Source organism: Bacillus rossius, chromosome 1, assembly GCF_032445375.1.
Source record: "Bacillus rossius redtenbacheri isolate Brsri chromosome 1, Brsri_v3, whole genome shotgun sequence".
NCBI lineage: Eukaryota > Metazoa > Arthropoda > Insecta > Phasmatodea > Bacillidae > Bacillus > Bacillus rossius.
In genome coordinates, this window is record NC_086330.1 from 308881477 (window position 1) to 308908042 (window position 26566).

Below are 26566 nucleotides of genomic sequence, written 5' to 3' on the forward strand. Positions count from 1 at the left end.
GAACTAGTGTTAATGACTAAACTCGTTCCAGGCGTTCGCCACCCATCCAACAACATACAGTAGGTCAGTTTTCCTTAAGTTATGGATAAGACCTTGATAATCATCATTTGCAGAAAGAAGGGAGCATAACAGCTTGCGTCTATATCTTCTCTGAAAACTAACCAAAATTCCTTGGTCCATTGGCTGGCATAACGCTGTGACATTGGGTGGTAAAAACATTGCTCGTATGTCCCCCCCCCCCCCCTTTTTTTTTTTTAACTCTTCAATGTCTGGGTGCGAAGACGCGTTGTCCAAAATCAGAATAACCTTTCTTGGCAGGCTTTTAGATTTTAAAAACTGCTCGACCGATGGAATAAATACTTCACGGAACCATTCTTTGATAATGGCACAGCTCATCCATGCATAGACTGGTTTTGGTACCAAACTTAAAGTTTATCCATTTCAGTGTGCTTAAAAGCACGTGGTTTATTTGATTTTCCTATGAGACCAAGTTTTTATTTGTGCTCACCTGTTGCATTATTGCATGCTAGGAATGTTACCCTCTCCTTGCTCCTTTAAAACCTGGGGCTAACTGTTCTTCTTTGGAAGCAAGACTTTTCGCTGGTAACGGTTTATAATATTTAACCCTGTTTCATCACAACTGTACAATTTCTCTCCGGTCAAACCTTCAACTTCGATACATTTCTGAGAGTTTTCCTTAAACTTAGACATACCCTCCGTGTCACCGGGTAGTGTTCCCCAACAAATATCAAGCTGCCGGACTCCGTAGGGTTTCTTCCAATGATCAAGCCAGCCAGTGCTTGCGACAAATATAGGACCGTTGTCTTTTTTTTTTTTTTTTTTTAATTCTTCATAAAATTTCAAGGCCTTCTTTATCTTGCAAGAGTGGCCCACTAATTGGTGTGCCCTTCTCTCTTGTTTGGCGAAACGAAATTTAAAGTGCTTCATTTCCCTCATTAAAGTCACTTTCTTCATACTTTTCCCTTTCCTTCAATATTTCTGTACACATTCTCTCAACACAACACGACTCGATTTCCGTCCGCTTCTTCTTCCAGTCTCTAATCGTACTTTGCCGACTCCCAAGTCCTTAGCCACTGCACTGACACTTTCTACCTTATCCAGTCTCTTTAATGCCCGCAACTTTCGCTCCGTAGACGAGTTCACTTGTTTTCTTTTAACGAAAGATGCCATCTCAGAGTACTGTCCTGCACCCACAAACTATGAAACAGCTCTGGACAATACAGTACGCACAGTCACTCACGTCGAGTTACGCAGCGCGGTTAAGACATCGACTCACCCAGGCAAAGGCTGCAGGCAGAAGGCACGGCTGAGCGCGCACAGTCGCCAGGCACGTGGTGGAGACAAAGGAATGCGGGACCTGGACCGGGTCTATGCGTGTTTTTTTTTTTTTTGCCCTGCCAGGGTGTGGCCGAGTAGTTATTCGGACTTCCGGGTTATCGAGTGTCGAGTTTTCGGGACTCTACTGTAGTAGTGGAGGTCTGTAATACAGGTAGCAATAGTAATAGTTTTTGGTCTGTCTGCTGGTGGACACCATTGAAGATATCTGCTGTACCATTTTTTAAAATGACCTCGGTATGTTCAAACTAAGAACTCTTAAGAGAGATTTTTTTTAAATTAAAAATTAGATTATATTGATAAAAAATTATTAAATATAATTTTTCTACGTTTGGGTTTGAACCGAAGTTTCCAAAGTACCTATATGCCGGGAGTTTTTTTAGTTATATATTTTTTAAAAAATTTCGAACACTTAATATTTAACCATATTCAATCAAAAATAAATTTCATTATATTTACGAGTCATTTTAAAATATACATATAACTAACATCTTTGAAGATGATAGTTTGAATTTCCTGATTGATCTACACGTTTCAAAGAAAACAATGACATTGTAAGATTGTAATCCTGACATACGGAGTAAATCTTTCTTTAAACTCTTTAATAATAAAAAAATATCCGAAAACATTACTTTTAAGTAAATTAGTCGTGTCATCTGTATTATAACAAAAAATGATTTTAGGGCTAACATGTTATGCTGCGTAAGTTCTATAAAGAATGTTTCAGAGAATATTACTATTTTATGAACATCAAATATATAAACACTTTCATTGCGTGTTAAGTGAATATTAAGAATTTTTTTAATAAACACATATTACATTGATAAAGACAGCACAAAATATTTTATTTTGTAATTTTTGGAGGTCTCTGCAGCCCTGATCGTGTTTGAGGCCATACATGTTTTAAAGTGCCAATTATAGAATTTAGCTGCATTATGTATTTTAAATAACTACATCTAGTAAATTTTAATTTAAATAATTATATAAACCTAAATAAAATCAAACAATTAAATGCAATTCGACTAACTTTACCAGGCCTCTGATATATGTGAACAATATTCGAACATAACGCTGGGATTTAATGTAGAACGAATTTCCGAACCTATTGATAAGTTTAATAGTAGATAATATTTCATTGTGTTACTCTACTGTTTTGATATTTCAATTATTCAAAAAACACTGAATTTTTAATGCATAAACACTATTAAGATTGCGAAAAATGAAAATATGTAACCTAAATGTGCTAATAGTTAACAATAAGAAAAATATCATTAAATGAAATCTGGAAATTCAGGTCGACAAAGGCCAAGCCTTGCATCAAGCAAGCCAGGGGCTGTGGTTCGGCGGTTTGTAAAGTTGCGGTGGTAACACAAGCATGGATGAAAGAAACTGGAAAGTAAGTCTGACAGGCGCATGTCTTATTCAAGCAAGACAGGAATTTAGAGGTCTTAGTGTTTGTTGTCACGTCAGGGCGGTGATTCCACACTGTAGGGATAAGGGAAGATAGACTGGTTGGTATTAAATCTTCTGGTCGGTGTGTATGTGTGTTAGTGAGGTGAGGAGGGATGATAAGCGCGACTCTCGCTGGTGCTTCTAGCGCGGTATCGCCTCTATAGCGCAAGGCTCTGAACTGGTGCGCAAACTTCTCATCGTTACAGGAAAACTGTGAAATTCGAGCGGTGACCGTAACATTATATGGCAGAGAAATAAAGATAAAGGTGTAATGAAAGTCCCATAAGTGCTTTCGTGAATCTGTACAGGTTGTTTTACGCCTAAAAATTACTCCGAAAACACGCCTTTTAGCCATTTTCACTCTTCTAAAAACAAAGTTTAAAAACAATCCGAAATCAAAAGAACTTTTCGGCCCGCAGCGAATTCTTAAATGCTTTTCGTAAACAGACCCCTATTCGGATATCTTGAGTAGTTTTGAAATCGCGTTTTTCCTGAAGCTATACGCACCCTATGTGTGCCCGGAAAAACGGCGCACTTAAGGCTAAAGCCAAGCAAGTTAGTCACTTCGTATGCCAAAGTTCGTTGCGGTGTTTTATTCCCATTTAATCTCATTAATATTCATATTTAATTGACTACATTTTATAGAACTAGCGAAGTGAAATGCGTTAATTCATTAAGCATTAAGTTATTTTTAGACATTATAACGCAACTCTCCTATATTACAAGAAAAAACTTTTAAAAAAGACTGCACAAATTAAATTAAACAAAATTACTGCATTCACGAAAACAGTTTTAAGGTGTATATATTTCCTTATCAAATTTAAGATTAATTAACTAAAGTTTATAAAACAATATTTTGGAGATAATCATTACAAACATAATAGCTGCAGTCATAAAATGGTTTTGCACAATTGAATTGTTCCTTAATTGCTTTAAAAAAAATCCTCATTATTTAACAACAATGCGTAATGTTCTGGTATAGCTGCATTTCGCTTGCCTCGATTAATGTTTTAAGGTTATAGAAATAATAACATAAAATACACTCATTTTTAATATATTTTACAATGAATATTTCCTTATTAAACATGGCATTATATATTTGATTATCTGTGCAAGTGTTTCCTGAACAATTTTTATTTTAAATAAATATTTTGCAATGGAAAAATAATGACTGCCAAATATATATATTGTTAAAGTGATTTTATAAAAAAAAAACTCGCATGAACAAACTTTATTGTTTGTAGTGCTTGCGTGACACTCATTTGGAAACCTGGCTAAAATGATGAGATGTCACTCGTTACGGCAGGACACGTGGTGTTCCGTGACCGCTCGTCACGCCGCTTGACCTGACGGGTCCATCCCTTGCGCAGTCGGCTAGATGTGACCGACGGTGTGACCACCTCAGCAGCAGCCACGAGCGTGTGTGTGGCACATGTTGCAGATTGTCCGGAGCCAGCAACCTCACTGAGCTGCAGTTCCTCGCGGCCAGCAGGAGGGCCGCGGCGGCGGCGGCGGCGGGGGCGGCGGGGGCCGTGCTGCCTCCAGGGACCACTGCAGGGGTGGGGGTGACACCTGACTTCCACCCCGCGTACAGGCTGTCCCCTTACATGGACCACCTGTACTCGTCACTGCAGCATTCTAGTCCTGCCGCCAGCTCCTTGCATGGTGAGTACCTTCGCTTCAACCGTGGCATGCGTGTTTGTGTTCCTCGAAAGCTAATTGCTTTATTCCAGAACTGCCTCAAGCTCGTTGCGTTTCTGCCGTCTTGATACCCGAAGGGGAGAATTTGGGAAGGTTTTTTTTTTTTTAAGGAAATATCACTCCCGTTTTAAAATCGTGTAAGAGTAATAACCAAGATCTTTTATCCAAGTAAATTTTTGTTAGGTAATAACAACCATAACGCCAAAGGGTTGAATAAACATGGGTTGTAGTAGATAAAAAAAATCTTAATTCCTTTAGTAGTCACACCTTCAAATCTGTTCAAATTTTTTGTAACCCTTTTAAATATTATTTTTAATGTTTTCTGAAATAATTTTTTGATAAGACGTACCATTGCTGCAAGGGATTGAAAAGACTGGGGTTGTAGGACCAAACATTTTACAACTCCTTTTGTATTTCGTTGAAATTGTTTGTAAACTTTACAAATATTATATTAAAGTTTTGTCTGAAATATTTTTTTGGCGCCAACCATTAATGCAAAGAGTAAAAAAATTAACAGGTGCTTAAAGATAAAAAACATAACACCCTTATTGAGTACAATATAAAATCTGTTAGAGTATACTTTAAAATCCATAAATATTATTTAAAATTTTCGTTTCAAACAATTTTTGATATATAGAACCATTACTGCAAGAGTTTGAAAAAACAGGGATTTAAGTACAGAAAAAAAATGATAGTGTTCTTGTACACTATCAAATTCTTTTTCTTTTATGCAATCCTTCAAAATTTTATCCACAACTTTCATCTGCAATATTTTTTCGGCTATCCATTACTGCAAGGGGTAGAAAAAACTGCAGTTAAAGGACAAAAAAATTATCTAATTTAAAAAGCTCGCTATCAAATCTGTTATGTTAAGATTGTTTGTAAACCTCCCAAATATTATTGAAAACTTTTGTCTGACACATTTTTGATAAAACCAATAATTTTTGCAAAGGATGGGAAAAACTGGGGTTGAAGGACAAAATATTTCTTATCTGCCTTATTAGACACTCTTAAATCTGTTACAACTTATTGTTAATGTTCTAAATATTATCTAAAACTTTTGCCTAAAGCAATATTAGACAAAATAAACGATTACTGCAAGGGGTTGAAAAAACGGGGGTTTAAACGCAAATAAAATAAATCAAAACTTCCATACCATGTAAAACATCAAATCCGTTCTTATTTATTAAAACATTCTAAATATTATTAACAATTTTTTTTCTTGAAAACATTTTGATAACTGTAAAGGGTGTAAATAAGGGTTGAATGACAAAAAATCATAACTCCTTTTAGATGCTAATTAGCTTATCCATGATAAAATATTGTAAAAATAATTAAATTATCAAAGACCTTTTTCGTAACACTTATGGCCAAGGTGAACGATTACTGCAAAGGGGTTGGTAAATTATGTGCTTAAATAAAAAAAATCAAGATTTTTTACTAAAGTGCACTAATAATTTCATTCTTAGTTACTATAAACCGTCAAAAATATTATCATCTGAAAAAATTTTTCTCGAAATTATTTTTACCACCACTTATAAATCCACGGATTAAATTATATTATTGGGAGGTCAAAAACTATAAAACTGCCTTAGTAGGCATAGTTAAAACATTATTTTTTAAGATATTCAATGCTGCATTGAATTAAATTCATTCTAAACGTTTTGGCTGCATAAAATATGAGAAAATAATTAATCTATGGTTTTAGACTATTTGAGATTATATAGCATGTTGTCTTATATCTTTAAACGAGCAATTCTTGTATATATTATATATTCTGAATCTCGGAAACGGCTCCAACGATTTTCTTGAAATTTAGTATGCATGGGGTTTCGGGGGCGATAAATCGATCTAGCTAGGATTCATTTTTAGAAAATGTTTTATCCGTGTTTTCAATTATCAACTTTATCGATAATCATACCATTTTTTTAAATTGTTGTTTAAGTGTTGTTAAGCCAGTAAGTGTTTAGTTTGAGGTTAGACCAAGAAAATCAATTGTTCACTTATATTATTTGTGTCTTTTTAACTCATGTGTTCACTTAAAAATGCCTAAACGATCTTTGAAGAAAAAAACGCTTATAAACAATCTAACTTCACGAAGCCGCAACTCGTCTCAAGAACACCTTGAAGAACATCGTCATCAAACTGGTCAGGTTTCTCAAACTTCACACAGTGAAGACTCATTTCAAGAAAACCTTCATGATAATAATCTGGTTTCCGCTTGTCCCACACGTGCTGCTAAAGTAAGATGCTTGCAAAACTTGACTAACATTATACGAGCAAAAAGGTCTTATGATTTAGATGTTTCATGAGAGCGTGCGTCACATCGTGTGACCGCTGTAAATGACGAACAACGAGAGCGACGTCTGCGAGATTTGCGGCAGCGTGCGGCACAACGTGTAGCTAATGAAAAACGAACAACGAGAATACCGATTAGATGAACAAAGACCTTGAGACGGAAGACGTCGTAGGGCTTTAGAACTTAATAATTATTTACCGACTTACAAATGTTCCGTTACTGCATCTGTGCAATATAACGCCTTAGGACAATTTGAAATGTTGTGTATCCATTGTGGTGCATTGCATTTCCCTGAGTAACGCGTTTCTAATCGTATAAATATCAATTCTTTTGGTGACTGTTGTTTGCATGGACGAATTTTAATGGAGCAACCAAAATTTTCAAATGAATTAGTACGTCACTTTTTAAACCGTCACCCACATTCGGAAGAATTTCATAAAAAAAATAAGAAAGATAAACGCATTTTTTGCTCTAGCATCCTTCAATATAGAAGATGACAAAACAATAAATAGCCATGCCATGGCATCAGGGCCGCAACTAGATTCTCTGGCAGCCGGGGCATGAATGGATTAATGCGCCCCCCCCCCCCTCATTTTTTTGCACATTCCACACCACTAAAGCGTGGGGTCCGTTGTTAATGATGAACTTAACATTTTTTTCTGAGTATTTTAAAATAAATATGTTGAGGCGTTATATTGTAGATCAGATTAGACATTCCTGGCATGCAAGTTAAAAAAACTTTTTTACCAGTTACCAGTTGTAGTAGGAAGGAATTAAAATGCAAGCGATTTCGGCGCCCCCACAGCTGTGCGCCCGGGGCGCATGCCCCGCTTGCCCCCCCCCCCCCCCCCTCTAGTTGCGGCCCTGCATGGCATGTATGGTTTTATTGTTTGCGGACAAGTATATCATAAAATGAATATGACAGCTCACCCGACGCAAAATGATGTTGGTGTCTTTGAACGGCCACTGTACGGGCAACTATACTTTTTAGACCCTGATGAAGCCGTTAATGAAAGAGTTAACCATCCACTTAATTCTGGAATTACTACCTCAATGATTAAGTTATTGGAGTTCATCATTCGAGCGCAAAATCGTTATGTACAGGATTATATAATGATGTGATAAGTAGAGGACGAAATGAATTGGTTAACTTCTGCCCAAGGGTTACCCCCATCATACGTAAAGCTTTTATTTAGACTTCCAGATCAAGCTGATCGCAGAAGGTTTAATATTCCGGCGTGTAATGAGGTTTGTGCAGTTTTTTACACTAAATGCTGATCAAAGATTTCCAGAAAAAGAAATGATTGTTCACCAGCGCAATAAAAACATTGTCTCTTTAAATAATGTTGATAAGCGAGTCGAGCCATTTACTTACCCATTATTTTACCCAGCCGGCACGGATGGTTTTAGCCCAGATTTGCAGTTACAAACGCCTTATGCCAGCCGCATTCATTTAACTCGGCTTGAACTGGAACAATACAGACTTTCGTTTCGACCAGAGTTTGTTAAATTTTTAACAGAATCTCCATCAACAGAACTACCCGATGTACGGGAACTTCCATTTAATGCACTGCATTTTGGGGGCCGATTATTTCAACAATATTTAGTGGATACTTACATTCGTGTAGAGCGTGACCGTATTCAATGGATAAAATACAACCCAAAATAAGATTCTAGCTGAACAATATGCGGGAGTAACCAGTTTCATTAATCAACTTGCTGGAAAAAAATGCCACAGTTGGTGAAAAGATTATTTTCCCCTCCTCTTTTCTAGGTTCGACGAGGTATTACACGGAAAATTTTGAAAATGCAATGGCTATTGTTTGACGGCTTGGATCACCTGATTTATTTATCACCATGACATCGAATTCTAACTGGCCAAAAATAAAACAGGCATTGCAAATAAATTTAGAAGATGGAACAATCTTGCAACAGCTTCCACAGGATCGTCCTGATATCGTGGCTCGAGCTGCTAAGTTAAAATTTGACCAATTAATAGAAGATTTAGATAAAAAACAAGTCTTTGGAAAGGTATCGGCTTTTGTATACACTATAGAATTTCAGAAACTAGGATTACCACACATGCATCTGCTTATAATTATGACATCTGATGACAAGATTCATCAACAAGAAGAGCTCGATAACTTAATTTCATCCGAAATACTCGGAAATGATGACTTAGAGTTAATATAATTAGTACTCCAATGGATGGTTGACAACCCATGTGGCGATTTAATCCCAATGCAACCTGTATGGTTCATAAAAACGGAAGAACAAAATGTCGATTCGACCAAAATCGTACCAGGAAGTTACATCTTTAGTAGATGATGGTAAACAAAATTAACGACGACGCTACAATCCGCAGTTGGACCCTCATAGTCCCCAATTTTCACACGAACATGTGGTTTATCGCAAAGACATAAACGGTCGTCGTATAACACGAGATAATCGTAATGTAGCCCCCTACAACGCATATTTATTGAAAAAATTTAATTGTTATATTAACGTTGAGTACATAGGGAGTATTTTGGCTGTGAAATATCTTTATTAATACATTTATAAAGGACACGATGTGCATCGATCAAAGTTGTAGAATAACAAAGGACGCTGATCTATAATGAAGCAAATGCATACATTGAAGGACGTTGTATCACGCCACCAGAAGCATGCTGGCAATTATTTGCTTTTGAAATTAAAAAAAAAAGTCACAGTGTCCAACGAATGGATATCCACTTACCAGGACAGTATCGGATCGCAAACTTGGATCAAACCCATGAAGAATTAGCCGACATTGGCCAAAGAGGGTCTACTCTGGAGGCTTATTTTAAGCACAATGCAGAAATTAAAAGACATAATCAGTCAAGCGATAATGTCTCACGTCAATATCATTTTTATTGGCAGATGCCTGAAAATTTTTAATGGATCGGAAGGTCTAGCAAATGGGAGCCAAAAGTTCGCCGTTTGCGAGTCATTGGTAGGATTCACAATGTGAATTTCGTTGCCCAACCGGAACTTTACCACTTGCGATTGTTACTATTTCATGTAAAAGATGCAACAAGTTTTGAAGACCTTCGAACCGTAACAGACATCCAATATCAGACGTATAAACAAGCCTGCTTAGCACGAGGCTTGACTTACGACGATCAACAATGGATAGAAGAATTACGAGAATCTGCATTATTTAAAATGTCTATAGCAATGAGAAGCCTATTTGTTCAAATTTTAATTTACGTATCTCCTGAAAATCCAAAGCGTCTGTGGGAAACATTTACAGAAAATTTGCCAGAAGATTTTATACATGCAGCCCAGCAAAATTGGCAGTCTATAGAAAATGCAATTAATCGTGGTTACAGAATTATTGCAAAATAAAATTAAACACTGAAGCAACAGAAGGCCGAAATTTTCAATACTGGGTACAAACTTTTGGCTTTGAGGACATTGATAATTACGATCTTGAAGATAATCAAGATAATTTAAACACGAATGTATCAGCAGTATAGAAGAGCAAATGTACCAGTTACTAAAAGGAAAACAGAAGTCGTTAATTCTATTCTTCAAGCTGTAAATAATACAGCTTCTGAAACAAAATGCTTCTTCATTTATGGTCCGGAGGGTACTGGGAAGACATTCATATATAAAACATTATACTATAAATGCTGACTGTAAAACGATACAGAGTCAAATGTATGGCTTTTACCGGTATTGCTTCCATATTATTGCCTAATGGACGCACTTCTCATAAAAACGTTTGGATTAAAAGTACCACTGACACCATATTCAGTCTCAAGTATTAAACCTAACTCTTCTAAAGCGAGACGATTAGCAAAAATATATATTTTTCTTATGGATGAAGCTCTGATTCTTCCAAAATATGGTTTGCAGAACATTGATCAACTTTTACGACCCATTGAAAATTCGGATCTCCCTTTCGGTGGAAAAGTAATAGTACTAGGAGGAGATTTTCGCCAATGTCTGCCTGTACAGCCACGTGCGAATAAAACTGAGTTATTAGATCTTTCTATCAAGCGATGCTCCTTATGGTCCGTTTTTAAGACTTTTAAACAAGAAGAAAATATGCGCGTTGATATATGTAGAGCAACGACAATTTGCTGATTATTTACTAAAATTAGGCAACGGCGAACTGACCCTAAATACTATGAAAGAAATTGAATTGCCACAGAATATCATTTTAAGCAACAATCTTATTGATGAAGTATTTGGTAACTGCTTAGTCAATGGAAATTATGAGGGGATGAAAGACAGAGCAATACTCGCGCCTCATAACAAAGATGTTGAAAAAATTAATGATGATATACCTTGTTGCCAAACTTCCCGGAGAGTACAAAATCTACTATAGCCATGACTCAATGAAAGATCAACCTGAAGGAGCAGTTGAATTTACAACAGAATTTCTCAATAGTGTTAACATTTCAGACTTGCCACCGCACGAACTAAAATTGAAAAAAAAAATGTGTTAATAATGTTTTTGCGTAATTAAGACGTATCAGAAGGACTATGCAATGGTGTAAGACTCATGGTAACAAGTCTGTGCAATCACATAATAAAAGCAAAAATTGTTACTGGTGAACAATCCGGCAAAGAAGTACATATACCAAGAATAAACCTTGACTCATCAAAAGGACAACTGGGATGCACCATACAGCGTTACCAATTTCCCGTTAGATCTGCATTTGCCATGACTGTCCACAAATCCCAAGGGAAAACTTTCTAATCTGTTGGGGTTGACTTAAAGTCAAGTCCGGTCTTAATGCATGGCATGTTATATGTGGCATTTTCTAGAGTTCAGCGACCAACTACGTTAAAAGTCCATCTTCCAAATGAAAATCCTCTACATACCCGCAATATAGTATGGAAGGAAGTATTAGATTAAGACCCGATTTCAAAATTAAAACTGTGATGACATATATATATACACTTATGTAGTTGAATGATAAACTGTAAAAAATTAAGTATTTGTTTTTTATAAATTAATTAAACTAATTGCACTCGTAATTTTATATTTAAATAACCAGTTTATATTTTATTATTATGTCGGTAAGATCGAAAAATATTATTCATAATCCATCCTTTCATCAGTATGTAATTCGTATTTAAATATAATTTCTAAAAAAACACAATTTACCAACAAAAAAAAAGTACCGAGCACATGATCATCCAGGTACTGTAAATTGTTAGGAAAATTTTCTAGAATTCTTCAGAATAGTCCAGAACGTTCCGGAAAAAAGTTGTTACTTCAAAATACACCTGCGGATGTAGGCTGTTCCGCAAGGGATATTTTTACTGTCTTAATGACTTTCTGTTACGTTCCTGTTCTCTTATTTATTACATGTTTGTTCGTTTAAAAGCTAGCTGCCGTATTCTGGTGTTGCCACCAGTTTATTGCACGGTGAGTTTATTCTTTTTACCTGTGTCCAATACTTGCTGCTAAATTATTTTCTTTGCATTGTCTGCATGTTCGTTTTATTTACAGCTAGCCGCCGTATTCTAGTCCTTCCACCAGCTCACTGCATAATGAGTTTTTTCTTTTTCCCTCTCTTTTAAAGACTTGCTGGTAAGTTTCTTTTCTCGTATTCATTGCATGTTGGTTTTCACGACAGCTAGCTGGTGTATTATAGTCCTGCCATCGACCCCTGCATATATTTATTTTACTATTGGGCCAGAACCTCGGCATCTGTGTTAAAACGCATGGCTGCGACCAGAGTGTAAACCAACATGATCCACCAGTCTGTCAGCCATCTTGAAAAGGCATAAAGTTTTAACAAAAATCTCATAAGTAGTATAAAATAGTTCCTGCTGCAACAGGAGTGGGAGTGTGGAGCTGGAGCCGATTCAGAACAGAGCAGATCTGGCAGAGCCAGATGATATTTAGGTTTTTAGCAATACTATACTAACAACAATTCATTTAAGCTGCAATTTTGGATAATGATGTCACGGCAGCAATCTAGGATGAGCTTAACATTTTACCTTGACCTTTGACCTCTTTAGCCACCATGAAGCCGCCATATTTTGGTCCGTCATCTTGGATTAGAGTTTCCCACTCCCAAATGTTATTTTCGTTATGGTGGCATCATCATCATCGAGTGCCCCACTCACTATCTTTGCCTTTTTAGTTATGGTATAACCTTCTACCACCTTGGATAATTTCATGGCGGCCATCTTGATCCGCCATTTTGAATTATGACTTCACATCCGTCATTTTCGTCAAAGTCAATATCTTGAATGTCCTTAATTATTTAAATAAAATTTTAATAAAATTTCATTTAAAAAAGCTCTCACATCAGGGAGTCCTCGGTTGAAACCTGATGAGGGCAAAATAAAAATTGCAAAGGAATCTTCTTCCCCGATGGCTACTAGGAGACTGACCCCGGCCACTAATGCCAAGGAATATATTATGTAAGCCAGTATGATATCATGGCCACCATCTTGGATCCTCCATCTTGATTTCGTCTGCTAAAATGTGGTGCTGCCATATTAGTTTAATTTTTACCTACTAGAGTGGAGTAGTATTAATTACAGTGAAATCTGCCATTTTGTTGGCCATATTGGACACCATATTAAAAATGTGTAATTTTAAGCAAGAAATTCGGATAATATAATAAAAAACATTTTAGAAATCAGCAATGAATATATTGATTGATTCGATCGATTCCTTTCTGTGATTCGATCCTAGCTCGGAGCAAAAATGTTTATTTTAGGTGAAACACACGTATTTAATAAAACATGGTGAAAAGTCCTAAAAGAGGCTTCATTTCATCTAACAGCCTCCATTAAGCTGATGATGACACATTGGTCACTATCTTAGAAATTCGTAATTATTTACCTAGACATTCGGAATATCTGCAATGAGTAGGAGTAGGACTACATAGGAAAGAGATCTGGCTGGACTTTGTCTGCCACTAAGCGACAACAACGAATAAATAAGCTTGATCCACTTCGTGCTAGCTCCTACCTCTAATTACCTTCCTGCATCGAGCGAAACATGCAATGATCAAGTCACAGAACATAATTGATAAGTGTTTTAAGTCGGCTATTCTGGTCAAGTTCGTGGAGGGCGAGCATCATGAACGAGCTAATCAATGGTACCATGGTATGGAGGAAAAGTTCAACTTCACCAACATCGAGTTTCCTACTCCACTTCGTCAGATGCCTCTGTTCGAGAAACAGAATCCTGGTGTGATTGTCAACAAATACAGCATAGATGATAATCAGAGAATTAATTGTATCTGCACGAGTAGCTCCAGAAGAAAAAGAACACCTTTTGATCTGCTTTTTACCAATGACATTTCATTCCATTTTACATTCATCAATATTTTTTTCCGCCATGGTGTGTTCCCAACTGACTACACACCATGATGCTATTCATGTATGCAAACGATGCTTCAATCACTTCGATGAACATGACAGAGTTGTGGGCTCACTGGTCATTAGTTTCTTAAGGAAAACACAGTGATCTCTGCAAACAACATGCTGCTGTTCGAATGGAATTGCCACAGCTTGATGAAAATGGCCAGCCTTCTGATTTTCAGTTCAAAAATTTCCACCAATCCAATAAGATGCCTATTTGTTTTGTGTTATTTCGAGGCTATTCTCGAGAAAATCCATACATGTCAACTGAATCCTGATTAGTCATACAACTGCAGTACCAAAAGCACAATCATACAGCTACTGCATTTATGTGTAACCTGATAATTCCATCAATCCTACAAACCTAGCTTCATCACGTCCATGACAGCCAGAAGTGTATAGAGGCTGCAATGCAGAGAACAGGTTCATTTCCCGAATTTCCGAAATTGGGCAGGAATTAAAAATAATATTTTCTATGTCGGTTCAAAAACTCTGCTCTCGCATGCACAGAACATTTCTTTTCTGCAAACTGCAGTGGTGGCAAATTGGGAAGGACTGCAAATAAAGTTCGTGATCACAATCACTTCACTGGCAAATAACTGGGGGCAGCATGTAATAATTGCAACCTTCTCAGTCGCAGACGGAATAAGTTGATTGTGTTCTTCCACAACCTGGCATATGATCAGAACTTCATTATCATAAAACTGGAGTGCGGACTAAAGATATATTCATCATTCCTAACTCTGAGAAAAGCTGATAACTTTTTCCAGGAAGTTGTGTGATACATTCAGTATCCATTTTGTCTATATGTTCCACTTTATGAGTCGTGATCTCGCTTCACTCGCTGAGATTTTACCTGCAGACAAGTTTATAAGTACTGCTGAATTTTTCGCACCTGATGAGTTGGAGTTGGTTACCCGCAAGAAGTCTTCCTCAATTATTTGGTTGATTATTTTGATCGATTAGATGAAACTATCTTCCATCAATTGATGAGTTCTACCAAATTCTGGCTGATTCTAGGATTTCAGGCAGATTATGCTCATGCACAAAAGGTTTGGGGCAAGTTTAAGTTTACTACTGGGGGTTACTATGGTGACTTGTACCTGAAGACAGATGTCCTGATCCTGGCAGATGTGTTTGAAATTTTTTACATACTTTGCTTGGACACATCAAGTATAGACCCCTCTCACTACATTTCATGTCCTGGGTTGGCTTTCAATGCTATGCTTCGCAACACAGATGTAAAACTGGAGCTTCTGACTGATTATGATAAGTATATTTTTTTGGAAGCAGGTATCCGAGGTGGTGTAGCACAAATCATTAAGAATCATTCTAAGGCTAACCACACCTTCTTGTCAGACACATATGCCAACCACATTTGTATGGATGAGCGATGTTGCTGCTGATCCCTATAATGATTTTTCAATAAGCAGATAACTTCATTGACATCATGTCTGTTTCAAACGATTCTTCTGTGGGATATATTACCGAGTGTGATATGGAGTACCCTCCAGAGCTCCACGAAAGTCACAAAGACCAGCTGTTTCTTTCCATCAATCAAATGTCCACCTGGTTCAAAGCCATCAAAATTGATGACCATACTAGAAAATAAAGATCATTATAATATTCACTACATAAACATACTGCAAGCTATATCACATGGGTTAAGTGTGACTAAAATACACCGAGTCCTCCAGTTTTAACAGTCGGTTTTAACACTAACAAGCTCCAGTCCATAGCCAACGAGTTCGAAAAGGAGTTCTTTAAGCTCGTTGTGAACTTCTTCGTCGGTAAACTGATGGAGAATAAGAGATGATGGCTCAAAATGGAGTTGGTGTGCTTCGGGAAGCCGTTGAAGAAACTGGTGTGCCGCCCATCCTTCAAGGACCGAACGATGTACGAACCAAAATTGACTGTTATCCATTTGAATCACGATACAATCATTTTTGACAAGCCGATTCATGCAGGGCTCACAGTTTTCTTTCTTTCAAAGACACTCATGTATAATTTCCACTACATAACCATGAAGAACAGATACTATGATAATATTCACCTAGTCTACATGGAGGAGACAGTTTTATTTATAAGATCCAGACAGCAGATTTCTATTCAGATCTCAAAGCCGACTCTACCCTTCCAACCACCCATATTTCCCCACACTTTTACAAGAAAGTCATTGGGAAGTTTAAGGATGAATATGGGGAGAAAGTCAAGAGTGCGTTTGTAGGCCTGCAGGCTGAATTGTATGCCTACAATTGTTTCATGTTCGAAAAGAAGGCCAAGGGCATCCAGCATTGTGTCGCTAAATACTGCATAACATTTAACGACTATCTGGATGACCTGAATGACCACCACACGCGGAGGAATTAAATTAGAGTCATATTCTCGAGACAGCATGTACTCTACTGTGAGTGTACAAATAACTTGGCCATAACATGGGAGGACGACAAGCATCGAGCATGTGAGGATGTTATCCTCAAGTTCCCCACAGATATGTCGGAGATGACGAGTAATATAGTTTTTGGGTTAATGTACATAGTTTTATTGTTTGGTGTGTATAGTTTTCTCATCTTGAGATTTTTGTTGATGTTTATAATTTATTCTTTTTGTTTTTGGTTGATTATATAGTTTCATTTTTGGATTAAGTTCTGTTTGTTGTTGAGCGGGTAATGACCACTCAGAATAGACAAAAAATAATAAGTAAATAATTTTTATATGTATATAATTATGTAAACATTTGTCAAAAACTGAAATAATTCAAAAATATTATATAGTTATAAAGCTATGGGACAATTGCATAGCAGCAGTAATGCAAACAGACTGCAAAGGCTATTATTTTAACTTTAATTCATATAGTTTGTCTATGCAATTTCATTTTATTTTCTTATTGTTCATGTTACAATTTTGTTTAGTTTATAGTTCATTGTAAGTGTTTCTCATTTTAAGATTGATAGGAACTATGACCCCAGGCCATAGTAAAATTTAATTAGAAAATCTGATTATTAAGAAAGTCTGGAGCAAGAGTGTCTAAAAAAAATGGCTTGATAGAAATGTGAAGTAAATTTCATTACCAGTATAATTTTGAGTGTTGCAAGCTTATTAATCATGGCAATCATGGTATTTCATACTGAATTAAGGCCTCAAGATAAAATTAAATGATTGCGATAAATATTGTGATGAATATAATTATTACTACGAGCGAGATTGATGTGCCTAAAGCTAGGACTGAGGTGAGCTGAATATCTTAACCATTTCCGAATATTAGCTTGACCAAATATATTTTGTCAATGTAAATATATTTTTGTAAAAAAAAAACTTCCAATACTTGTTACATGTTTAAAAAATTTCTATTTGTTTATGTTTTTGATTATGAAGTGCCATTTAATCAAAAAGGGGTACTTATATTGCACTAATGTCTTGATCTCAGCAGTGAACGTAAGCAAACAAATATTCGTTATTTCAAAGTGTGAGTAGTCAAGATCGAATCGAATACGAGTAGTTTAGATACTTAGACCTTAACATGAGCGATGAGGAATTAATAGCAATTGTTTTGACACAACTACCACTACGCTACCAAGTGCAGCTGGCTGGTAGAGTATTCCGAGATTTCACGGAATTTAGGGAACAACTCTTAGTATTTGATCGTTTAGATAAGCAGACCAAAAACACGTCTTCTCGCGATGAGAATGAGAAAATCAGTCATTATCAAGGAAATCAACACATGCCAGTACACAGTCACTGGAACAATCGAAATAACCAACAGACAGGAGAACACAAAGCGGTTCACACTCTGTCGTGGCGAAACGAATGCCAATCATCACAATGGTCACCACACCGAAAGGAATGGTATGGTGGGAAAACTTACTACAACAACTCTTATTACCGCGGATCGCAGCCTTATGGTAAGCGAAAGGGAAAGTGTTATCGTCGCAATGACAACGAATGGCAGGAGGACAAACGTCGCCGGGAAGAGACGTCGATGAATAAACGATCGCCTACTCCACCTGAACAATGTCCCCCCATGTCAAAGGGAGACTTCACGGAGCAACGAGACCGTCGAGACAATTCACCACCTGAATCACCCCGAGATCGGCCGCCAACACCCAAATCCCCTGTTGTGTACGAGCAGTCCCAGCTGAGACAACAATGTCAAGACGCCGAACACGACTACAACTCATCCTCACCTACATTTACATTCACCGGTTCATTGCAGACGAAAGATAGTTATTTTAAAAGGCAGCAACCGCTGAATCCAGCTGCAAACACTTTTAAGCCACCACGATAACTCACCTTGTTTACATGCTGAAGCAGCTAAGTCGGACACTCATATTCGCCACCCTGACGAACGGTTAAACTAGAACGGGTCGAGGTGATATTACCCCGCGCCGAGACCATAGTTCCAGACGAGGGGTTATGTAACATTGACACCATGGTGGTATTACCTAATTATAGCTGCATAGATTATAGCAAATTTATTTGCACTGTTTTTTTAAGTAAAGATGAAAGATAATTTTTTAATGAAGATGAAACTATAGATCTATTACCTAGAATGAGAATTATATGCCTGGAGGTGATATTAAATGTTAATACTCAGGAAGTTTCAGTGATACTAGACAGTCGAGCGGAAGTTTCTTGTGTCAAGCGAAGTTTTCGTTAATACTCTGAGACAGATGGGACAATCATTACCGATAATTCCCGTCCCTTGTATACCTAAAGATAATTGGGGTAACGTCACGCGCCAGCCCCATTGTAAACAAACAAGTACTGATGTAGATTGAGGGCCTAGGCGTACCTAAACAATTTGATGCTTTAATAGTTAAAGGACTTGCGAAACCCCTGATACTAGGTATAGATTTCCTATCACAGTATGGGATTATTTTAGATTTTTTCGAATGGACTGTATCAGCTAAGGACATGGTGACAGCTGACAGAACCGCGATTGATAGCTGGCAAATTCGCAGTAGAATTGTAGGGGTTATGAAGAGAGATGCTTGGCCTAAGAAAATCTACAGTGCACAGTTAAATGGCAATTTGATCGCAACTACCGAAGACCTACTACAAGCATTAAGAGACGTGAACATAATAACCCACGAACAACTTTGACAACTGTACAGTTTATTACTGCAACACCGAGAGACATTTTCGGATAAACCTGGTTTAAATAAATTCTATGAAGCGAGAATCATGATCTAGGACAATAAACAATACCACCGCAAGTCGTACCCGATTCCAGCAAAATATTTAAAGGCTGCCACAGAATATTTACAACAAATGATCGACTGGAAAGTAATAAAAATGGAAGCTAGCCCATATTCAAACATGTAGTATGTGTCGGCAAGAAGGATGGATCAGTGCGCGTATGTCTGGACACCAGAGAATTAAATAGGATAACTATCAAATATCGAGGGAATCCAGTCCAAACCAGTGACATACTACGGTTGTATCAAGGTGTCCGATTATTAACAACACTAGACTTATCTTCTGGCTACTGGCAAGTTCCAATTGAAAATTTTTCTAGGAAATACACTGCGTTCCTTTTCAGAAATCAGCAGTACACATTCCAAGTCATGTCTTTTGGCTTGTGCAACGCTGTAGCAGAATTTACCCGCTGCATAGACACCACTCTAGGACCAGAATGTCAGCCTTTTGCTCGTGTGTGTGTGGATGATATATTAATCACGTCACAGAGTTATGAGGAACACCTAGAGCACATTCACTTCGTGTTAACCAAATTGTGTTTAGCTGGAATGACTGTGAAATTACGAAGTCGGTATTCTGCCGTGAGGAGCTACCATTTTTGGGTCATTTGCTAAACCAACAGGGATACGCACCGCGCCAGATAAACTCAAGGCGATTCAGGAGTTCCCGACACCGATCAATGTCAGACAACTTAGGGCATTTCTAGGTATTGACGGATTTTATCTTAACTACTCGGATAAGGTAGCGAAGGTGGCAATACCATTGTTTGAGCTTCTCAAGAAGAATAAAACCTGGAAATGGCAGTCAGACCAACAGGAAGCTTTTGAAGGTCTTAAGAAATTATTTATGACAGAGCACATCATATATCATCCGGTATTAGGCAGAGAATTCGTCGTATATACCGATGCATCAGACTATGCCCTAGGATGTAAATTAGCTCAATGTGATGATAATGGTGTAGAGAAGACTGTTGCTATGGCAAGTCGAACACTGAACCAAGCCGAAAGAAACTACACGGTGACCGAAAAGGAGGCTCTCGCTATCGTGTGGACCTTGCAGAAGTTCCGAGACTTGTTACTTGGAGAGAAGGTGAAACTAAAAACAGATCACCAAACATTAACGTTTTTGAAAGCCGGCGAGATGTTCGAGAGTAGACTCACTAGGTGGTACCTGTTACTTCAGGAATATGACCTAGAGATCAGCTACATCAAGGGAGCAGACAACGTCACTGCCGACAGTGTGATAAAAATGTTTAATTGGGCTATCCTTTACGAACCCGCAGTAAATCGTAACAATATATTTGATCGCAAACACTTTTACTATTCACCTATTTGACACTCCCACATGCAAACACCATTTATATATATATATATATATATATATATATATATATATATATATAGTGTATATAAATAATAATTATGCAAGAGGAACTCTAAATAGTCTCTGCATTGTAATTGAACACCGCCAGAACACACCTTTAAATTGTTACAGTTTTCTCATCATGACATTGATGGTTTTATGATTATTTCTTTGTTTTTTGGTTGATTTCTTTAGTTTTCATTTTTGTATAAAGTTATGATGTTATCTATATATTTAGTTTTAATTTCTTGAAAATGTTTGTTATCTATCAAGGTTGGCTTTGATATTTCAATAACTAAGATATTACCTCATATTGCTTTTATTTTAATGGTTCAAGGTCAAAAGTCAAGGACATCCAAGATTGCTGAGGTGATGTCACAATTCCAGATAGCGGACACTGGCACTGGCATCATACTCTGACTCCTAGCGCAGAAGGAACTATTTTATACTACTAACATACCTTGTATGGGGATCGTTTAGGTCTCTTCGTTCGAAGACTTTTGTCCTAAGGCATAGGCCTCTTGACCTGGGGACGGTAGGTACAAATACTTGTCGTTGGTCCTAGCTTTGTTTAGCTCACATATGTTGTAGCAATTGTGAGTCATTTACTTTAATCATTTTGAGACAGGTGGAGTTAATGAGTAGTTGTGCATAGTCAAAATACTATTTGAGTAGTCTACATTGTTTTAGAAATCTGAAGGTTTCATGGTTGAGAGATTTTTGGTTCTCCAGTAACTTTAAACGCATGTATGATTAGTTGTTTGGATATGATTGAAACATCTTTTACTTGAAATTCGTAAAAAAATACTATATTTTAAAAAAAAAAGTGCTGTTTTGACCTACTTGAAAAAAGAAAATTGAGAGAAAAAAATTACAATATCAGTGTATATCGAATCCGAGCTGGCAGATTGACAGACAGTGCGCTTGATCACTTAGCAATTCATTAACATTATACATAAAACTTTACTTTAAAATATTTAAAGTATTTTTTTTTTCACTTCCTAGGGCCCCATCAGGCGAGATATTTTTGCTTCTACTCATACAGTTAAAGCCAAATCGGTGATCCCCGACTCGGATTCGTCCCTTGTAAGTAACTCACTGCTATGTTACTGATCACATGAGTACTCATTACATGGGTACTCAAGATTAAATGAGTAATGTGTTATAACAGAAGGAGGCTTACTGCAGAGTTGTTTGTTATTTTTCAAAGTCATTACTTTTACAGTATGGTAACTGGGTTCGAATCTGAAATGAACACTACAACTTTTTTCTGTAGCAAACGTTACATTTGCAGGCCAGTTTTAAAAAAACTTATGGTTTACATACTTGCATTTTGGCATTTTGACCATTTGTAGACGATTCATATTTGTTTACGATTTCCTATACGAGGCAAGATTTAAAAAAAATGTTTCTTTTAGGATGAATAGTGACTTCACATTATTATTTAAATTTTCTAAGTACAGTTAAAAACCAAAACGTTTAATGTGAGTTTTTTTTTTCGAAAATTAAAATACTTTGAAACTTTTTTAAAGTGAAAAAATTGGGCTGAATATTTTTGTGAAGGCGAGTAATTCAAAACATACATGGTTATATGTTTTATTTACAAATAGTCCGCAACACTTCTACCAGATGGTTACAAAGGAAACTTTTCTTTAATAAATAATTTTTTTTACCAAAATCTTAACATTTTTTTTACTGCTATCGTTTTTTTTAACTTCATTACATTTTAATTTCAACATCTACTAAATCCAAACTACGCTGTTATTTGAATGAGATTTCGAAAAAAAAAAAAAAAAAAATTATTTTCGGCAAATTATTATTGTGTAAATTCACAACAGGGGATTTTATTATTAAAACTTAAAATAGATCTGTTTACTACGTATTTTTAAGAGTAAAAAAAATTGTAATTTCCGTTTCATATACATTGATTACATACCTGAAAGCTACTTTTTTTGTGTTTTCACCACTGCACCAGTCACTGTTAGTTACGCTTACGGTTGATAACTCATCCTTAAAAACAGGATGTATAGCTTTACGCACCTTGTTAATGAGCTTATTGGTTGACGCGCCCGTGACAGGGATGACGGCTGCCACGCACCGCCTCTGACTTGTGTCCTGGGGTCCTGGGACACACACTGCTGCAGCATGCTGGAGGTGATCCAGTCGGCTCGCAATACATATATAATCCCTTGTGGTTGTGCGAACTGGATAATGCGGTCGACTCTAGATGAAAGAGGAGCATCTGGTTTCATGGAAGGAAGCTGAAAAAAAAAGTCTTTCTTTTATGTAGTTAATAAATGTTAGAACGCTCGAATGGTGCTCGAACCCATCACACACCTCTTCGAATGTCTTCTACCCTTCTCGTAACAAGCAGGAATACGGAGTGTCCATAAAATAATGTCCAAGATTCAATGGTATATTATAAATTTTAATACAGATTATTTAAAACAAATCATACACATAAAGTGGAAGGTAATCAAACCTAGATTTTCTTTAAAATGTTCAGTACATGTGCACCTTTAGTTGTACGGCACACATCCAACCTCAAGTCCAATTCTTCCCAAACTTTGGCTAACGAGTCCTGAGAAATTGAAGCAATAGACTCATAAATTCTGTGTCTGAACTCTGGCAAATCACAGTGTGGCCGCGGTACGTAGACACCATCTTTTATAAAGCCCCAAAGGAAATATCGCGTGGCATTACGTCAGATTAACTTGGGGCCGGCGATAAAGAACTCATGTCGTCTCGAATCGCCTATGCCATCGGCGGCAGAACAAACGCTTTAAGCTCAGGAGTCACCATTTTTCGCAGGTGGCGCTGCAAGTGAGAAAACAACATGCGCTTATCTAAAACTGTTTGGGTTAGTCTTTAATTGTGACCTGAACCAACAGTCTACAATGCCTACAGTTGATCCTATTAAAATTTATAAGTGGGACTTTTTTTATAGACATATTGTACTTTACAGTTGCCAGGCTAGACTCTCTCGTCGTGGTTTCTTGGGTGATATCTGTACATCTTTACTTATGTGCGCTGAATAAAGACTGACTAAATATTTTATTTTGAAGGTTATCTTTTGTAACTCTATGTAGGGGCCGATTTTCTTGCTTCTTAATTTTTTTTTAACTCGAATGATATTACACTCCTGTACACAACACACGTTTTCTTCACACACATCGTATATGTACTACAATGCATATAGTGTTCGATTTTGACTTATAGTGTATGCTGCCATCCTACGCATGATTCTTCGAACGTTACACAATCACCTTCCGCCTTTCTCATAGGGTATTGCACTTTGCCATCTTGATGGTTGCTTTTGGTCATTTCACTGTTTGTAACATTAACGTTTAAATTCCCAACCGAGCATGACAATGTCGTAAATGGTTGACACGAATGCTCGGTGCAAATCTTGCTGTCGCTTTGGATATGCTCAGCTAGCTTAGCGGTGTGGCGGCGGTCTAGTGGGGTTTATTACGAATATTAAATGTTCATCGTCCCAACACAGCTCCACGTATGATGTAGTATAAATAAATTGCGTGTCATGAAAGTCGATAACATGTTCGATACGACGCTAACTTGGATGAACTGCGCCATGTTCATCACGCTGGCGCTGTTTACATGAAGAGTGACGTGCAAGCACGCCCCCACTCTTGTTGTTCGGGTGCGCACGCCGCCTGGTGCTCGAAGTGGCCTGTCCGCGCGGACAGCGTGGGTAGCTGATTCACACATTGCGCCGCCATGCCCACGACTGCATCCCTCGCGGCAACCAACGTTTGCTTTTATAGCCAAGGCTCTAAGTGACTTGAAGGTCACCGCTCCGCCTCTCCCCAACTGACGTCGACTCTTGTGGAAGCACTAACTTATTTTATTTCTTATGCAGGCCCGCTTGCCGTGCGGGTATACGAGGTGAGTCCGGTAAATAAAGTAGTGGCCATTAAAAAAATAAACTCATGAAAAAATGTTTTATTGAACGTTTTAGTTTACTACATATCTACAGACACATTTTCACGCAGTCGCCATTCAGTTCCAAGCACTTTTCGCAACGCTCTACCATTTTATTTAACCACTCTGCATATAAGTTCGCCGCCTGGAAATTAAACCAGTTGACAATCGTAATTTTGTACATTATGCTGTAGTTGTTGACTCAGGTTTATTTAAATCATCCAAAATGAAGCCCTTTTCGTCCCAAAAAAAAACTGTAGCCATCATTTTTTAACTCGAGAACGGAGATCGTTGAAACTTTTTCCGGAGATGTTTACTAACCGCCTGTACTTTGGCTACACGCATGGCGTATTCGAAGTCCATGATGCCTATGTTCGAGGCGTCAGTTCCATTCCCAGGCGGCGAGCTTCTATGCAGAGTGGTTTAATAAACTAGTAGAGCGATGCGAAAACTAATCGAAACTGAATAGCGACTATGTGGAAATATGATGTAGATATGTAGTAAAATAAAACGTTCATTAAAACTTTTTCCCTTCAGTTTATTTTTTTAATCACCAAACAGTACTTTCTTTTCGGACAGGCCTCGTATTAGGCAGTGCGATCATAGTTCTCGCAGCGGTCTCTCTCTAGAATCCTCGTACAAAGATCCTACACATGGGTTTCAGGGAACCTTTAACTGATATGTGTATTTTACCATCACAATGTTGATTGTGTGTATACGGTATGAGTGTATACACACACTCGTTTAGTTTATTTTTGTAGTAGTACTCCCTACAGCGGTACATCTCAAAGCTATAGGATATGATTATATAGGTATTGTTTGTATACTTTGCTTGAACGAGATAAGTGGAATACAACGATAGAAAGTTCCGATACACTGCTTGGTTGCGACCAGTGGGATATGAAAAGAGACGATCGGATATGTTGCTAGATTGAGCTCAGTAGAGATATTTCGGTGTTTCTTTGAGAATGGTAATTGAGACTGCATAATAATTTATTCCTTTGATAGGCGCACTATGTTATGTTAAACAAGGTCACTTTTTTTTACTTACTTGCACCTACCTGCTTTAATAATGCAACTGGACAGGTGGGCTACAGGTAAAGATTTGATTTTACCTGGTTCAAACCCAACAGTCTATGATATGTTGTTCGAAACCAACAGTTTACAGTCGACTTTTTTGTGTTGAAATATAACAACATCCCCAGCATCAATCGTCCTAGCGTTGTTCAATATGGCTGCCCCAAGCGGACGACATTTCATTTCACGTCTCTCATAAATCCTGCTAATTTTTATATCACACTCGTGTCGCGCCCCCTCCATCCACTCCTAACACTGGCAGCATTCAAGATGGCTGCTCCTAGCCGACTACATCACAATTTTACCTCCCGTCTCAATAAGGTTCGTTTGATTCCCTACTTGATACATTGAACCCCTCCACCCCTCCCCGTCGCGTATCCGCATTCAAGAAGCCAGCAGACAAGCATTATCATTCCACCCCACCTTCACCCCAGTCGTTTCGATACTCCACTTTTCCTTATTTGAATGGAGTTAGTTATCACTTAATTTTTTGAGCACATTGTGCCTACATCTTTTGAATCCAACATGTCGCCATTTTAGTATCTATTATTAATGTACATATGGTAGCACTCCTAGTGTCGCAACCTGGCGTGTTTTTTTCTTACTAAAGCATGCGCTGATAGTGTTCCTAGTGAACGTTTTTTGCACGAAAGATGGCACGACACTGGCTTTCACAAACTAGCGCTCTCGTGCATCAAAGTTTCGAACTATTTGTGACATGTCGGCCAAGATGGTGCCTTCTAGCGGTTGCCAACCCTTCCACTACAAACCTATGACACCAGCGTTCTCTTTTAATAAAGTTGCGAACTATTC

General features: G+C 37.5%; 1 protein-coding gene across 1 annotated transcript in view; it reads left to right on the plus strand.

The window, feature by feature from the left end:
* The first annotated feature begins 4385 nt into the window (after positions 1–4385).
* LOC134527886 (transcriptional activator cubitus interruptus-like) overlaps positions 4386–26566 on the plus strand; it is a 105060-nt gene continuing 82879 nt past the window's right edge. Inside the window, exon 1 of the mRNA XM_063360889.1 lies at positions 4386–4473. Within this exon, the coding sequence (XP_063216959.1) occupies positions 4416–4473 (58 nt within the window). The 5' untranslated portion in view covers positions 4386–4415. The remainder of the gene's footprint in view (positions 4474–26566) is intronic.